Source organism: Protopterus annectens, chromosome 10.part0, assembly GCF_019279795.1.
Source record: "Protopterus annectens isolate FY-2018-M chromosome 10.part0, PAN1.0, whole genome shotgun sequence".
NCBI lineage: Eukaryota > Metazoa > Chordata > Ceratodontiformes > Protopteridae > Protopterus > Protopterus annectens.
The window spans coordinates 1610521665-1610540453 of NC_056744.1; the positions used below are offsets into that span (position 1 = coordinate 1610521665).

General features: G+C 40.2%; 1 protein-coding gene across 3 annotated transcripts in view; it reads right to left on the reverse strand.

Moving 5' to 3' along the window:
- Window positions 1-9441: 9441 nt before the first annotated feature.
- The window catches only part of LOC122813790 (major vault protein), a 402121-nt gene continuing 392773 nt past the window's right edge, over window positions 9442-18789 (reverse strand). For all 3 annotated transcript variants that reach the window (XM_044086295.1, XM_044086296.1, XM_044086297.1), the window contains exon 17: window positions 9442-11467. In XM_044086295.1, the coding sequence (XP_043942230.1) occupies window positions 11330-11467 (138 nt within the window). In that variant the 3' untranslated portion in view covers window positions 9442-11329. The remainder of the gene's footprint in view (window positions 11468-18789) is intronic.

An 18789-nucleotide genomic window follows, 5' to 3' on the forward strand; every position in this document is an offset into this window, starting at 1 on the left:
TCCCATGCAGGTATTGGTGATCTCCTTGGAGGCCTTAAATTTTTGGCCCCTCTGAGGTACTGCCTTAATAAAGGATGAGAAAAGATTGGGGGCTCTGTATTGTAATGAGCCGAAAGGGCAGAGGCATAAATTTTTATAGATGAAAAAGATAGGCCTTTGTCCAGCATCTCAGTCAAGTATTGCAAAATCTGAGGAATGTTTGGTACAGCTGTGTCAATTTCTAGTGCCTGGTTCCAAGCACAAAATCTCTTCCATTTTCCAGCATAGGATTTTCTAGTACTAGGCCTCCTGGCCTCCAAAATGACATCCATCACCGCTTTAGTGAGAGGTGTGCTTTGTATGACTACATTATCCACCATGCTGCCAGATTTAAGGTCTTGATTTGGCTCTGCAGGATCTGATTGTTCTGCTGGGACAGTAGATGAGGCACTTGAGGTAAGGTCTAGGTTCGGCATTGAGATAAGTTCCCTAGGATTGGATACCAGTACTGGCGTGGCCAGTCTGGGGCAATCAGAATCATTTTTGGCTTCTCCTGTCTGACCTTTAGGAGTAACATGGGGAGGAGAGGCAGAAGAGGAAAGGCATATACTGTTGAGTCTTTCCAGCTGAAAGATAGGGCATCCACTTTCCATGCTTGTCTGTGATAAGTCCTTGTGCAAAATCTCTTTAGTTGGCAGTTGTGAGGTGAGGCAAATAGATCTATGTCCGGGCATCCCCATTTCCTTGTTACCATGCTGAAGACTTGTGGATCCAATTCCACTCGTGGGTTTCCATGAGGTTTCTGCTTAGTTCGTCTGCCAGAGTATTTATCTTTCCTGGCAGGAATTGTGCCTGCAGATGTACTCGATAAGTCAATGCTGTGTCCCACAAAGTCATGGCTAGTCTGCAAAGGGGGTAAGAATGAGTGCCTTCCTGCTTGTTTATGAACCACATGACCGTGGTATTGTCTGTCTTTATCAGTAGTTGTCCCGGATGAAGTAGGTCCTTGAAGGCTGTCAGGGCATTTTGAACAGCTAGCATCTCTTTTTGATTGATATGTAGATGCATTTGGTTTGCGGACCATGTGCCTTGAATACATCTTCCTGCCATGTGGGCTCCCCAGGCATAATCCAACGCATCTGTTGTTAATGTCTGTGTGGCTGGGGGTAGAGTGTATGGCTGCCCCTTGTTCTGGTGACAGGCCTTCGCCCACCATCAAAACTCCTGTTGCAGGCAGGGAATGAGAGTAACTATTGTTTCCAGGCTGTGGCAATGGTGAGTCCATACACTTTTTAGGTACCATTGAAGTTTCCTCATATGCAGTCTTGCATATGGAATTAGTAGAATGCAGGATGCCATGAAGCACAAAGCCTGCAGAATTGTTCTTGCATATAGCTGGGCCTTTGTTGCCAACAGTTTGAAATAGGTAGTCAGTTGTCTTTGTTTGTCTGGCGTGAGATGAGCCATCTGGGCAGTTGTATTTAAGCTTGCACCCAGGAATATTATCTCTTGAGAGGGTACTAGTTTTGATTTCTGTTCGTTGACTGTGTACCCTAGGCATGGTAATAATCTCTTTACAAACGCCAGATGCTGTAGTAGAATGTCCTTGTTCTCTGCTTGAATGAGGCAATCATCCAAGTAAGGATATATTTGTATTCCTCTTTGTCTTCAGTATGCAATTACTGGTGCCAGGCACTTTGTGAAGACCCTGGGCACAGTAGATAAGTCAAAGGGCAGTGCAGAGAATTGGTAGTGCATTGAGCCAGCTTTGAATCTGAGGTATCTTCTGCATGTTTGTCTGATTGGGACATGCAGGTATGCCTCTTTTAGATCTAAAGTCACAAGCCAAGCCTTCTTGCACAACATGGGCAGAAGCTGCTGTAGAGTAAACATTTTGAATTTTGGAATATCCACATATGTGTTTAGAGTAGACAGGTCCAGTATTGGTCTCCAGGCTTTGTCCTTTCTGGGTACCAAGAACAGCCTTGAATAGAATCCTTGTCCCTGCTCTTGCTCTGGTACTTGTTGAATGGCCCTCATGTCCATGAGGGATGAAACTTGTTTTTGTGCCTCTGCCCAATGATTGCGTGGCAGGTCTGGCATACCGTTTGGCCTTGGCAGGGTGTGGAAGTGGAACCTGTAGCCTTGTGATACTATATTTAGGACCAATTTGTCCTGGGTGGTCATGTGCCAATTTTGTGAAAAAAGTGCTAGTTTTCCCCCCAGAGGTGCTGCCAAAAGAAAAATGCTTGGTGCTGGCAGGGGGAAGTCATTGAGACTGTTTCCTGTATGGCTGTGATTTTTCCTCTCTGCTCTTGGAGGTAGAAGCACCCCATTGTTTAGGCCTGTATGAGCCTTGGGGCTGTGATCTGCCTCTGGGGCGTCTGTATCTGCCTCTTTGTGGCCTATCTGACACTGGAAAGGACCATTTCTTTGTAGGCCAGTTCCTGCTAAATCTGGGAGGTTATACCTGCAAGAAATACTTGACCGTTTGCATAGATTTAGCTGTGTCCTCCATTTTCTTCAAAACCTCTTCTGCTTTAACACCAAAGTATCATGTTATAATGGAGCATCTAATAGTTTTGCTTTAACATGACCAGGAAGATTCTGTTCTTTTTAACCAAGCATGCCTCCTAATGACAGAACCTGTAACAGCGGCCCTGCAGGAGGCCTCTAGAGAATCAAAACCACATTGCAAAGTATGCTTTCCAACTTGTTCAGTTGCATGCAATAAATCCTGCATTTCTTTGTTGTCTGCACTTTCTGTATTTAACATTTTGTGTTTAAGCAATGGCATAAGATAGTGCTGATATTTAAGCATATGAAATTGGCAATTTAAAGCTCTGACAGCCAAGGTAGCAGAAGTATAAATTTTTTTACCCCATCTGTCTAGGGCCCTAGAATCCCTATCAGAGGGGATAGGGTTTTTTGCAGTAGAAGCTTTGACCCCTTTGGGACCCTGAGAGATGGTTTCTGGGTCAGCAGCAGGGTTTTTATAAAGAAATTTATGTGAATCAGGAACCTTATAGTATCTGTCTGGCTTAACAGGAGCTGGTGGTAAAGAGTCTGGAGATAGACTGGACTCTGAAAATACATCATCTACAATGTCTAAAACAGATGGAATAGCCAGGGGCCTGTGCTGAGGCAATAAAAGGAAGTCTCTGAGCCTTTTCTTGGGTTCCGAGTAATTTTGGCTCTCCCAGTGGAAATAATCCTCAGGAGGAGAGGCTGAAGGGATAGATTCTTCAGCATCAAAATCCTCATAGGGAGGAATAGAATATTCCTGTTCAGAGGAGGAATCAGAGGAAATGGAAACCTGGTCTGAAGATTCGTAATCTAACTCTTGCCTAGGCCTCTTATCAGGAGGGGGATGGGAACCGCTGATCAAAGTAATTAGGTCTTCGGCCATTTTAAGCATCTGTTTTTTAGGCATGGAGGCCTGCCCACGAGAATGCTGAACTTGTTTCTTTGTCATTAGAACTGCTTTAGTCTTTGCCTTTGTAGCTGAAGTAGGTTTCACATATAACTGTGTAGGCCTGAAAACACCCTCAGAAGCCGATGCCTGCTCAGCGGCTTCGGATCCATCTGAGGGAATCGTTTTCGAGTGTCCAATACCTTGAGTTTCCAGCAGCCTAGTCAGCTCCACGTGGGAGTCGGAAGCGGCCTGTGGCTCTGAGGTAGCGGGTGTCAGGGGCTGCGAAAGCGCCTCAATGAGAACCAGCGAACCGGCGACAGGCCTAGCAGAAGCCTCGTCGTCGGTTTTGGATCTCGGATGCCTGTCCATTCCTTTGCCTTTGCGCTTTTTATAAACTCCAGTAGTCGGCTGTTCCAATGGCATTATATAATTAAATCTTCTGCCAAAGTAATGGAATGCAAAATCGTACCGACGCTTAATAGTGCATTGGTTAAATCTAGCACAAAACCGACAACTAGCAATGTTATGGTCAGGGTCTAGGCAAAGAATACAGTAAGAATGAAAATCCTTATGAGGTATTTGCTTCCCACAAGAAATACAATTATTAACTTTTTCCTGACATCGGTCTGGAGCAAGAAAAAAGTTTCTCCGACGGGGTACTTAGCTTTAATGAAGACTTTGGATCTGAAATTCTAATTTGAAAAACTCAGGAGTCGGCCGACTGGCACTTGCAAACTGCTTTTGCTTCGGGCACCGCATGGCAAGAAAGACTGAAGAAAATGGCGTCAGCTGCATCTTTTATACCCCTGGCGCACTGGGAAGAGGCGACAGCAACCGACGCCGGACCTAGACTTTGGAATTCAGGCTGACTGAGGGTAGCCTGCCAGCAGGATAACCCAATTGTAATGACTGCAACAGTGAAACACACAGAACATCATTGTGTAAACATAAGACAAAAATATATGCGCATGTTAAAAACAATGGGGAAACAAAATATATATCTATATATCTATATATATCCATCTATATATATATATATATATATATATATATATATTTCAGACATATCTGGAGCATTTCTTCCCGGACCTCCGCTGAAAATTGTCTTCATTCCAAGTCGGACTTTCCTGGTAAACAAATGTTAAATAAATAAATAAATAAATATCCATCCTGATACCAAGAACCCAGTTACTAGTCAAGACATTAAATTATTCCAACAGTTCTTTTGCCTGAACAGCACTGCAGATAGTAAGATCATCAAAGAGATTCTTTCTTAAAAACTGGAAACCTCGACCTACTAAAAATACTGGAACAAGACCCAGGATTTCTTTACACAAGGAACAACTTAAATTCCATTTTTAACATGGAAAAAGAAGACCTGTCAAATGACAGTGGCCATAACACTAATGAAAAAGTAGGAATATTTCCTTGTGGTGTCTGTAAATAAAATACATGTTTAATAGTCCTTACTTGGTTATTAAAAGCCATGATAAGACTGTTGGGGAAGAAGTCATTCAACTTTAGTAGTGTAGTAACGGTTTATGTTGCACTTTGTGATTCCTGTGATTTGTTTTATGTTGGTAAGACTGCGTGAAAGCTAGCTCCATGTGTGTACGAACAAGAAAAACGCTTGTTTTAGGGATTCACCTCATTGTGATAAAAAAAAAAAACTTTGAATTTTTGTAGTCGATTATGTGAAACAAACCAGCCTACAGGGAGACAAACAATATGGTAGAGATCAAAGAATTAAGTTGTCAGCTGAAACTAAAAACAAACTTCATTTCTGGGTTGAATAACTGTTACATATCATATAATCATATATTACATATAACTACAAATAACATGCGGTAGATTGTGACTGAGTAGGTGGCAATCAGTCATTGTCTATTCTTTAACATGTGATGTGATCTTTTCTGCTTACAATTAATGTTTTTAGAGTGTTCTTGTTATTTCTGAAGAAGCCTGTGATTGAAAGGAACAAAATAACTAAAGCCTTCAATGATCTTATGGATCCTGTTTGGCACTTTTATTTTGTGTTTCATGCTCTTAAACAGGATAACTGATTCCTTTGAATGTGTAGAAGTATATTACACAGAAGATAGGAATTCTTAAAAATGCATAATCCCAAATCACTGAATTTAAAATATAAGTCCATCTGGACACAATACATTTAAAGAAATAATAAATGATACTTCAGCATATAATAAAATCTGCTGACTACCAAAGTGCAAATATGTACCTGGAAGTTTATAATGCAGAAAAAAAAGTTTATAAACAAGGCTGACCTCAGAACAGTTGCACATATCTTTAACATGCTCCTCCATCCACAGTCTGACCACAGAACAGCTACACATTTTTAACATGCACCTATATCCAGAGTCTGATCTACTTGGTATGTTGTCCTACATGGAGTTCAAGGTATATAGATGCGGTTTGTTTTGTTTTAAGCAAGAAACATCTTTAGTAAATTATCACATATGGCATAGGCAATCATACATTTATATAAATGAAACCAAACCATTTTGACAATTTTAGTTGCAAACGTTACACATCACAAACCATATTTAACACAATTGCAGTTGCAAATACTGTTTTTGATACCCAAGGGGAAAAAGTGTTTGGTCACTGATATTGTACTCTATACTGCTATCTCAGTATGGGCAAACAAAACACCCCTTACATTTGGTACTCTTATTGTCAGTGGGTTGGCTCGAGAACAACCCTAACTGGACCATCAAAAAGGAAGGATTGTGATAAGATGTCCTGGTAAACGTGACCAAAAGATTCCTTAAAGTATCATCACAAAACAGAAAGTACTCGAGACATTCTAGTATCCTCGATAATCCAAAAACTACAGCAAACCTAGTCTCAGAACAGACATCCTATTTTATGCCCATCTCCTTCCAGCAATGGAAGAAAATGTAAACCTTCGATTTAACATGCCCCTTATCAATAATCTTATGCACAGCAGTTTGTAAAATGTCAGCGGTATATCTTCTTTGTAACAGATGCTTAGTAATATTGACTACTTCTTGCTGGATGTCACCATCTTCCCCACATATCCTGTATGTTTATCTAATGTTATGTTTACCTTTAAAATGATTTTACACACCTGCCCACGTAATCTTTTATCAAATGGACTATACATGTATTGACATGTCGCTCATTATAGATAGCTGACATTAACATCTTCTTTGTGAAACAACTCTTGTCCCCATCAGAGTTCTGAACTACGAGGTTTATTGTAGTGATAAAATGCATTACTGTACTCAAGGATAGTTCCTACCACAGGTTTGTACAATGGAAGTAGAATATTGCAGCTTTTAGGAGTTTATAATACCTTAGGCGTATAGAATGAATTGTACTGTAAGCCTTTCCAGCTACAAATGATTTAGGATTAAAATTTAGATTTTTTTCAGCAATGATGGCTAGGTCCTTCAAACACTTTACCTGTCTGATGTCTTAACTTTGATCACACAGGTTCAATGAAATTAAAGTGCATGAAGTATAAATTGTCCATAAGTCTTGATAACACAATATTCAGTTTTGAAGAAGCCAGATGCAATTATTGATAATACTCCAAACTGATTACAATGACATTTAATTTACAAATCATCAGTGAATTTAGATATGTAACAGTTGCTGTTACATCTGTAAATGCACTGAAAAGGACCAGGTCACTAATGGAACCATATGAATCACAATATACTTTTCCATTTACACCGCTAATCTTTAATCATGACCTGAAACTTCCTTTTCTTAAGCTAGCAATTTTACCAATTAAATAAGTAAGCATTAATACCCAGCTTAGGTAATAATTTTAATAATGCTTGAAGGTCATCACTAGATCAGTTTAAATTACTGAACAGCAGAGATTTGAATCCCTAGCTTCATTAATATACATATAATAAAACACAACAGGTTAGCTGGCTAATAAAACATTATCAAAAGGCTATGCTGGTAATTGTCAATTTTATTCAGGCCTTTTAGATGTCTAATTTTATTCTATCTAAATATTCCCTAATATGCATGTGAGACTTGCTGGTTTGCATATGGATAGTTCAATTTTAACACCATCATTAAAAACTAGGATAACATCAGGTATCTTACGCAAAAATGGAATTTAAGACCACTCTGGGTGCTCCGGTTTCCTCCCACATCCCAAAGACATGCTGTAGGTGGATTGGACACTCTAAATTGGCCCTAGGTGTGTGTGTGCATGTGTGTGCCTTCAGTGGAAGGTTGGGTGCCGGGCTGGCAACTCGACACCGTAAAACTCCACTCCCAATCATGAGCGGACAGGTGATCCTCTGTGGCGACCCCTAACCGGGAAAAGCCGAAAGAAGAAGAAGAAGAAGAAGTACTTGTATGCAATTTAATATTTTTTTCTACAACCTCCTTTGATTCCTGCTTAAGTGCATAAAGGAATACCCAGAGTATACAGTCACTATCCATACAGTTATTCTTGACTTTTGGTTTAAGTTTACTTAGCTGTTTACTAAATACAGAGCCACTGTTACTCCTATAAGCCTAAGAAGTACTGATTAGAGCCTCTAAAACATCAGATGTTTCACTATAAGATTTATTACTATAGTGCAGGATATTTATTGCACAATTTTTCTTTTGTCTGTTTATGTAATGTTAAAAGGATTTAGTGCTGTCACTCAGCCTTAGAGCTGATGTAATTCATAATTTACCTTTTTCTTTGAAATCTCATAATACCTATCTTGGTTTATAGTAAAGGGATACCACCTGCATGGAAAACATGCTAGGCATGGCACCAAGCCAGAAGACCAACTTTGCAATCATTGTCACCCCACTGTGTCACTTCCTATTTAACCGACATCCTCACAATATTCTTTGTTACAACATGAACATCAAGTTAAATTATGTACCATGGCTATGGAAGAAAGGACCCTAACCTGTCAGAAAGTCATTTGCACACAGCAAACCACAGCTGAGTCACAGGAAGCCCAATTTATTATGCATATGCTTGACTCCTGAAAAGGTTCCTGTTTATTACATTTTACACAAAATACTCAGTATATCAGGAGCTCAGAAATGGAAAATACAAAACATATTAAAAAAACATCCCACATAACCACTTACAATGTTCTATCCAAAGAAGCTGCCCAAACGTAATGGCTAGTGAAAGCATTCAGTAACAAAATACCACATAACACTCTGCAGGTAGGCCATCTGACTACCTTGTACTTCAAACTTGCATAGATCACCACAGTCAGCAAGTGAAACCATAGAGAAGAACATAATATAGGAATTATGGTAAATTGCAGTTTCAGTTTCACCTCCCGCTGTAAAACTTGAAGTTCCCAGTAACAATCCAGCATTAAATTCTGTAGTGTTATCGCCATACTACATATACAAACAAGCATCATTGGTTACTGTGTCAGACTGGTTTACCCATGGTCCAAAGGTTAATGGGTTGGCAGAAATGAAGTGGTGAAATTGCCAGACATAGATCTATTACGGAAGCAAGGGAAACATGGGACAAAACAAACTCAGTATGTAAAACTTTTAACTGCTGCAGCTTGTCAGACGAATATAAACATTTTGCAGAACTTCAGTCTGTTGCGCATCGAGCACATCTCGACTCACAGGGGGGACTTTGGTTCATAATGCTACAGGCAGGAGGTAGCTCAGTTTTGAAATGTATACCAGAGGAAGAAAATCTGGAAACATAATTTAAACTTAATTCATGATGATTCAACAGTCAGCCTGCCTAGCACCTACAATCAAAAATAACGGTTGCTAGAAATAAAGAGTTATGAAACAGAGACAGACAAGAGGAAATACAGATTTAAAAAAAGTTTCTCAGTGCACTGAAAAAGAATTATGATAAGGTACTACTTTACAATCAATTTGCAAAATACACCAAATGAATTATAGAGAGCCAACTGTGGGGCACATCTGTTACCTATTTCACCTCTTCCCTGCTAGACTAACCGATAACAAGCACATTCAGTACACCACCTGTCTAATCTGTCAACTGCATTTTATTCATAGAAACAGAAACAAACACAAACATATGAAAGCAACTTTATGAGCTGTATGTATTTATTTGGACATTTTGTAGAGAAATGAAATCTGCTACTCACACAACACCACGTGTGATGCAGTGCATGCAACAAAGAAGACTAAAGTCAACTGACAGCATCTAGAATTACTGCTCCAAGGGAACAGAGGGAAATGAAACAAAATCTTGTAAACCAAGGCACAAAAATGGCAAACTGTAGCCATACTAAACTGAATTCCACCAGGTGTAGTATAAAGGGTGTTTACAAGATAGCAAGAAAACAATAAACAAAATCTCACTGGCAGCATCTTCAAAAGATTGCTTTAATCTGCACACCCATATAAGTGCACATGTAAATGTAACCACTCTAAGGTATCCATTTAAGCCATGCAGCTCTCTGGCACATGGCAGGACAATAAGTGAAACACTTGCTTTGTGTCTTAGCAGCCCCATAAATTGTGTTCTTTTAATGTACACCTTGCTGCAGTTTCTTACTTATCCAGCTGTAAAACAAGTGCGCAGAATCAAGCTGGATAAGTGTACTCTAAAGATAAAAGAAAAGCACAATAAAAATGACTGCATATTTAATGCTGGTGCTCAAAGCTTCAGTAATAACCCAGCAGTGCAGGCAGGATACAAAGCTACAAGACAAGTAGCCGGTAAAAAGCCGTACATTTCATAATGCAGAATATGAGCAGAGTATTGTAACTAGTTCCTGTTCATCTCAGCTACAAGGCACCCATTTTGTGATAACGCCACTGCAGTAGCCTATTCCCAAGAAGCAAGAGGTCAGATCACTAAAGCATTTACATATTCTTAATGATGTATTAGCATAGTAAATGAACTGATCCCTTGCAGCTGTTTTTCAGCCATGCCCTAAGCCATCAGAATGGATCTTCTTTAAACTGCAGAAGGAGAGCTATGGACGGTAGGAATAGAGGAGAGGGAAAGGGATTTAAGCAACATGCCTCATAAATGTTTCATAATAAGCAGCACGTGCCACACTGTTCTCTATTTTGTGATCCAGAAAGCAATGGTGGTGTCATGTACATGTCATGTGACCACAAGTCACACATTCTCCCTCCATTTAAGGTGCTATCAAAATAATGAGTACACAGGTTATCGCATCATCTGGTGATTATCCTTCCTTGGCTGGTGTCTAACTCAATAAAATAGTGCAGTACTGTATGCAAAGAGCAAGACAGCTGAACTGTAAGATTCATTACATTTCAAACTCTCAGCTTTTCTAAACAATATTCTTTCTGTACTTTATGTTTTTGTCTGAGAACCAGTTGCTCAATCATGGTATTGCAAAGTCTGGAAGAAAAAAAAGAAATTCATGTAATTTTTTTGTATTTTTTTTTTTATATAGCTCCACAGGGAAAAAAATGAATGAACACAAAATCTCCCCCAATACAGTTATAACTTGAAATGCAAATCTCTATAGAACACCAGAATATGGCGCCACAGAGTACATTTTATATAAAAGGCAGAAAAGAACTTTACAGAGAAAAAAGATTGTCATTAGACAACAGACAGGTGTGCTAAAAATGCAGTCTACAGAAAATGAAGATTGTTTCACGCAACTCTTCTCAAGAACATGAAATGGCAACAAAAATGCACAAATATCTGGACACCAAGCCATTATATGTAATTCTATACATTTCGGCACCTTCTCAGCAGTTTCATATCCATCCTAACACCACACCAAGGGCCAGTATCAGTGAAATCTCTGTTCATGTGAAAAGCACAACGGTCAGAGGACCCATATTTGCCATGGGATTAATTATGCTGATTATAATACGTGAAATCCCCTCTAGGTGAATAGTTTTGTTTAGAAACCCTGCGATAGTAGCAAGAATATGAGGTAATTTTCTTTAGTGGCAGGATAAGCTTTGGCTTCACTCATCATCTGACTTTGGTTCAATGGATTTGGGCACCATTCCCAGGAGGCCATGGGCAGTGGAAAAGAGATTAATAGGAGTACTACCATCTGTGATAAGAGTGGACTGTAGGCCAAGTCCTTTCAGTAGCTTCACCTGTAAAGAGAAAGAGAGAGAGAGATGAGCCACTGAAGACACAAAGGTATTTCATCACAACATGGTTATGACAGAAAATACAGCAGGATTCACTGCCTTCTACAAAAGTTCTGCAATACATGTAACATGGTGGCTAACTGTATTCTTCGTAAAGGACATAATTTGTTTTAAAATGTATTCATATAGACAGAAAAATGCTTCACTTGATGACATTTAAACATTCATTAACAATCTTAAAAAGTATGATGCTTTTCTTCAAATGGCATTTTCAGCACATCTGGACCTTGACATTCTTTGATATGCATGTTTGTTCCCTTTAGTACCTGACCACAGGCATGGACCATGACATCAACAGGGAATGAAAAAGGTTGCTGCATACAGTTACATAAAGTAAAAGGTTTTTTGTAACTCACTGTGACATAGGGATATATTGCCAGCCCAGCTATCTGGAATTTTGTAAATAATTCTGTGTCACTTGTGAACATTGACATGATTCATACAGAACTGTATGTTATGTACTGAGCTAATATGTAACCACAGCATGTCCTGCTGACTTAAAACAGAAATGCATATAAACTATATATCTGTGCAAATGTATATTTTAACAGTAGAAACTAGAACATAAAAGGGTTAACTTACATCACTTTGAGAAAATAAGTTAAAATTAAACTGCTTTATGATTGTGCTATAAAAGTTCTCTCTCATTTTCAGTGTAGCAGACACAATGTCTAGAGCTAGAAGTTTTTGTATTGTTTTGAAAGAGAAGTAACTACTACGTTTAAAATGTAAATATTGTTTTTTTGTTTTATGACTTCCAAATCTGCAAACATCTGAGAGAGATGTATTTTTAACACAGAGATGTGAAAATCTGTTAGTTTCTCTTTTAGCCTGGGAACTGAAGTCAGGTGACAAAAAGTGATGTCATCCAAGCTAACCCAGCAGTAATATTTGATATTAATTTAAGAACTCTCTGAGAGAGAGAGAGAGAGAGAGAGAGAGAGAGAGAGACTGTGCATTTAGCATTTTGTTTTGGACCTAGCAAGAATATTCACTTATCATTATCATCTGCACCTGCTTTGCTGTAAGTAAGATTCAGGGCATAGCATCTCTTTTAGATATAGATAGGAATATCGTAAAGATTAGTTTAGATGTTTTCTGTATTTATCTGAGACGGTTCTGCAATGTTGTTTTAAATACTTCCTGTGATTTTGAACTTTGAGGTAACTGTGCTGGATTTATTGAGTATTGTCTTCTTCTTTTATTATTTATTATTAAATATATTTAAACCTATTTTTGTGGCTGATATTTGTGAAATATATTTAAGCTCTTAGAGTACTTGCACATGTATTTGGTGACACTGTACAGGCCACTCCTAAATAGCCTTGCAAATCTTGGTCAGACTACCATTTGGATAATAGTAACACTACAGAGTAGGATTGGACATCCTTTGTAAGAACCTCACAGTAGCTGATAAGTAGGAGTTAGCGGCAGTGGAAACTACCTTATAGTTTGGGCAGAAGGGGGCATAGCTAGTAAACCTGTGCCAAGCTTCCGTGTGTGTGTGTGTGTGTGTGTGTGTGTGTGTGTGTGTGTGTGTGTGTGTGTGTGTAAATCAAATCTCATAGTGTGTGTGTGTCAGCTACTTGGGCAGTGACATAGGGACATGAAGCACTGGTTGGACACAGAGGGTGCTGGAATTCTTGGCTTGGCCCCTCAGCTGAGATCTTAACCCTATACCTGTGCCAGTGGGGAGTCTTAATGGAGATCTGCAGAACGAGGGAGACACCAGCCCCGGACAGACTGTGATTTCTTTATGCTCCTAAGGGAAACTGCACTTTATTGTGTGTGTACTTGTCATCCCTCCAGTGTGTACATCTCCTAGCTGTTGGCAGTGGTGAGGATTGAGGCTCCTTGATTACTGGGCCAGTGCAGGGGTGTCACACTCACTCCCATAGTAAATGTTTAAATACAGGCCTCACTGCTGCAATCATATCTCTCAACTGTATTTCACAGAATGTCCATATTTTTGCCTCATAAGTTTGGTCTGTTTCTCATGAAATTATGTTTTTTTGGCAAATCATTGAGGCCTGAAGTCAGAAAATAATGAGACTTTTGAGTTTCAGATTTCATACCCTTCAGAAAATTCATGCTAACACAAAACCTGTTATTCTATCAACATTCTAAGTTTGTAAGAGCAATACTTAAAAGTGTCCCTATTATTGGGCCTTTGTCCCCCCATTATTTATGGCTTTGCCAGAGGTTTAGAGGTATGGCTGCAATATCATTCAATACGGAAAGGAATTCAACCACAGATAGACTTCTGCCCACCTGACCTGATTTCTAGTGCTTTGGATGCCCTCAGGTTGGCCGGTCCTGTCCCATGTCACAGAAGGCACTTACTACTCTTCACTATCCTTCAAATTCATCCTATTCTACGGTTTCTCAGTCTTTTAAAAAAATGTACCTACAGTCAACCAAGAAGCCAAAACCTCAAAAATGGTCTAAACCCACTGTTTTGCATGCTAAACCTGTAAAAAATATGTTTTGGCAGAGAGGTGGTGTGACCAGTACTTTGCTAAAGGCACAGCCCACAGCACAATTCCCAAACATGAATGTATCAGAAGATTTTCTTGCTGCAACTTCATCAAGTCCACTTCCTGACAGATTAATTCTGTAATGCTTTGACTGGTCACTAAAAGAGATGGAAGCTGTTGACTGGTGCAATGAACAGGGAATGAAACTTCAAGATTCACCTATGAAAGACCGACACAGTCAGTTGATAACTGACTGGTCAAGAGAGACTGAGAAAATACTTCCCTTAAAACACACCCACAACACCTTAGATATGTGCTTCTGCAGGAAGCAAGCCCCACCATACATACCCTCATGAGGGAGGCAAGGCCCTCACCAACCTCATAATTATATACAGTAACACCAGAGTCACACAACCGTGAGGAAGGGAGAAACACCACATGGAAGGGAGCAGCAAACATCCGCAATCTTGTACAAGCTAACTATTTAACTTAAGTCTTGACCAGTTGTTTTCAGGAAGTTACAACCTGACCAACTGATCCACAATCACCATTAGGGAAACTGGACTGTATAGCACATGCTGCTGAATTATTCATTCTGCTACTTAATATACAGATTCCTACTGGCTATTACTAAAAATGTTCTAAAAAATAATTTGGAACCTGCTTTGAAAACTGTACAACATTCTTGTCAATATGTCTTTGTTTCTTTCAGTGTAAGCAATAAGGTTCTTCTATTATAAATTACAACAATTAAACAATATTTGTTTTTTTTAATGGCATAAGGTTTTCAACAGAGCAATTTTTCAATATAAAAAGCTTGCCTGTCATGCTTTTAACACAGTTCCCTACAATATTTCTATTCAGGCACTAAGTGATACACTTGAAGTAAACGGATTCAAATATAAATGACTAGCAGGAAGAAGTCAACCAATTACCAAAGGAAGTCTGCCAAGAGACAAGTTATCTTTCCTTAACCTGGGTCTCCATTAAAGTCCCCAAAGAGGTATTCAACCTAGATGGCTTCGCTGCAATCCTGACTTCCAACTTCCACTCATAATCAGCAATAGAAGAAAGGTCCAGGTTGATCCAACCTAAGCAGCCACCACATGAGACACATGGGCTATTGGACTTCATCCAAAGGGGATATATTTTATAGACGCTAAAGCCACCTTCAATGCAGCCTCCTGTTACTGATTATTCTAGCAGTACAGTATCTTCTAGCACATTCTTAGTCCTCTCTTTCCTAAAGGCCTACACAAGCCCACTCCAAAGGAAAAAGGGTTTTCTACTGTAGTCTACTCCTGGTGCTCGATAGTGTGTGTGTGTGTGTGTGTGTGTGTGTGTGTGTGTGTGTGTGTCTACGCATGTTTCATCCTTCACATAAACTGACATTATGCATGGATAAAGAATAGTTGTGTAAAATACTACCATAACCACAGATGTCCTTCTCCTCTATGTTGCAGCATTCTTTACTTGAGGGATTCTCCGCCTAGGTGACCCGATGTCCGGCCAGTATACAAAAGCTTTCAAGTACTGCTAGTATGTGGGATGTTGCACGTATGCATGTGGAGTAAGTCGGCCATAAAAGTGATGTCGACATGTACAATCCTCAGAACTGAATGCCTCAGGAGGAACACAGCCCAAGGAACAAGGAGTTTATCAGACATCCAGATACAAAAGCAGGCACTAGGGGGAAGGGGGGAGGGATAGAATACTGAAACATAAAAGAGAAGGACATCTATGGTTATGGTGAGATTTTATATTTACACAACTATTCTATGTCCTTCTATTCTGATGTTGCAGTATTCTTTACATGACGGAAAATGCTAAAGCTCAGGAGGAAATCTGGGAGGAGGAAATATCAGAAGGGCTCTCCAGGAAGCCACGAAGAATGGCTCTAGCAAACCTAGATCTATATCTGGAGATGCCATCTAACTTGTAATGCTCGGTGAAGGTATCAACAGAAGTCCAAGTAGCTGCTTCGTGTCCAAACCCTTAAAAAAGCACCAGATGAAGCCACAGCCCTAGGAGAATGAGCCTTAACACAAAAAGGAAGGCTCTTCCCATGGAAAACATAACAAGAGATAGACTTTGAAATCCAAGAGGAAATAGTCTGCTTAGAAGTAGGAAATCCCAGAGCTCTGGGATGAAAAACAAAAAGCTGATCAGATTTCCTGATCACCTTAGTTTTATCCAAGTAAAATCTGAGTTGCCTATGCACATCCAAGACGTGCAAGATCCTCTCACTAGAGGATTGTGGAGAAGGAAAAAATGTGGGCAAATGAAGAGATTGGTTAAGAGACAACTCATTCACAGCCCTTGGCATAAAGTAAGGGTTAGAATGCAAAGAGGCCCTGTCCTTATGGAAAATCAGGAAAGGTGGGGAAGCAATTAAGGCTTGAAGTACAGACACCCTTCTGGTAGAAGTCAAAGCTAATAAAAGAACAGTTTTCCAAGTGAAGTGCTGTAAAGAAGCTGTAGCTGCAGGCTCAAATGGAGCCAGTCAGCTTCTCCAAAACAAAGTTCAAATCCTAAAGAGGAAGAACATGTTTCCTGGGAGGTCTAATGTGAAGGACTTAAAGTTTAACCTCTAACCTAGAAGCCAAAGAGGGAGACAAAGGCAGACAGGCAGAAATGGATGATGAATGGACTTTCACTGAGGAGTAAGACAAACTATCATTGAGCAACTCACACAAGTAGGACAGAACCAAAGCAACATCCACAGACAGTGGATTTGGGTTATGTGAATGACACCAGACAGAACCTCTTCTATTTAGATAAGTAGTATTTCCTAGCATTGGGTTTTCTGGCCTCCTACAGTATCCTAAGCATGTCCTCAGAAAAAAGGAGAGTTGACAGATGTGGATGGATAAGAAATCCTTTGTCCTGTGTGAGAGGGTCCACCATGTGAGGTAACTTGTGATGACTGGCTTTGGCTAAATGCAGAAGAAGTGGGAACCAATGCTGTTTTGGCCAAAAGGGGATCAGCAACAACAGTTTTGATTTGATTTGTCCTGCTGAATATTGAGCAGAGCTTTCTGAATGTGAAAAATGGGGGGAATGCATAAAGAAATATCGTCTTCCATGGAAATGATAGGGCGTCCACCTTCCCAACAGGAGGACCTGAGACTCTGGCACAAAAAAGAGAGGAAGTTGCCCATTCAGAGGGGAGGCAAATAGATCTACTTGAGGAGTACCCCATCGGTGAACAAGATCCAGAAATACATCCCTGTGAATCATCCATTTGTGAGATTAAGTGATGGACCTGCTCAGAGTGCTTGCCACAAAATTCTGACTGGAAGAGATATAAACTGCCTGAAGAGTTACCTGGTACTGAACTGCCAGTTCCTATGCCATGACAGCCAGCCCGCACAGAAGGTATGACTTTGCCCCCCAATATTTGTTTACATACCACAGAACTGTGGTGCTGTCTGTAAACAATTTTAGAGGTCCTGGATGGAAAACAGGATGAAAACCCTGGAGAGTTCATCTGTTTGATGTTGATATGCTCCTCCCTTTGAAAAGGAGACCAGAGGTCCTGTACCTTCATGGAAGCAAAAGTTACCACCTATCCTGGGTCTGAGGTGTCTGTAAAACATCTCTTGAGTGGGAAGAAGAGGCTGCAGAGGAAGGCCTGGTTTCAGGGAAATCTGCTGAATCCAATAAAGGCATTCCTTTTTCAAACGAGGGAGAAGAGGAACCACAAACTTTAGTGGATGTGGATGCTGGAACCATGCTAATTTCAGGTACCACTGAAACTTCCTCGTGAAATTTGGCCAGAGGCATCATGGGAATGATGGATGCCATGAACCCTAAGAGTTTAGAAAACTCCCTGGCAGTCAGAGAATGTAGAGGGAGAAGACTTTGAAAGAAGGAAACGAGGGACAGAACCTTTGGAGGAAGCAGAGATGTCATCATAAGATTTGGCTGCAACCCAGGAAGATGTGGTTCTGACAGGGTGTAAGAAAGGACTTTTTGAAATTTATTGTGAACCCCAACTTCTGCAGAAGAGAAATAGTGAAGATTTTGCTTCAGATTCTCTGGACAGAAGCTAGAAAGAGAAGATTGTCCAGGTATGGGTAAACCTGAAAGCCCTGAAGTCTACAGGCACTTTGGTCTTTCCACTGCCCAAAGGGTATTCACAAAGGGCAAAGGTGAGAACTGAAAGTGCACACAAGAAACAGAGAAGCGTAAACATTTCCTGAAAAGGGGATGAATGGTAATATGAAGATAAGCATCCTTGACGTCCAGAGAGGCCATGAAGACCTAAGGAAGAATTGGGGAAAACAAGGTTTACAGGGACAGCATGCGGAAAGTAGGAACTTTTAGAAAAGTGTTAAATGAGAAAGGTCCAAAATAGGTCTCCAAGGGCCTTCTTTCCTGGGCACCAAAAAACAGAAATCTAGCCCCGTGCCGGAAAAAGTGTGTGAAAAGTAACCATGCCAGCTGGCTTACTAGGCCCACTAAACTACTCATGAAAAAGTACAGTTTTGTACCTACCATAAATGTAGATGTCTGATAGGTATGCATCTGCAGACATAACATATGGGTTGTCCTGCCTCAGGCAGCCCTTCGGTCGGCCGGATTCCAAAGTCTGGGTCTGGCCTCGGCTGATGTCGCACTTTCCCCGACGTCAGAGCGTCTGGGGTATAAAAGCATCAGCCGACGCCATTTTCCTCAGTGTTTCTTGCCCCAGATGCCAGGTGCCCTCTAGGAAGGCCAAATTTGGAGGAATGCAGTAAAATTCCAAACATTTTCCAAGAAATATATACACATATATATATATAT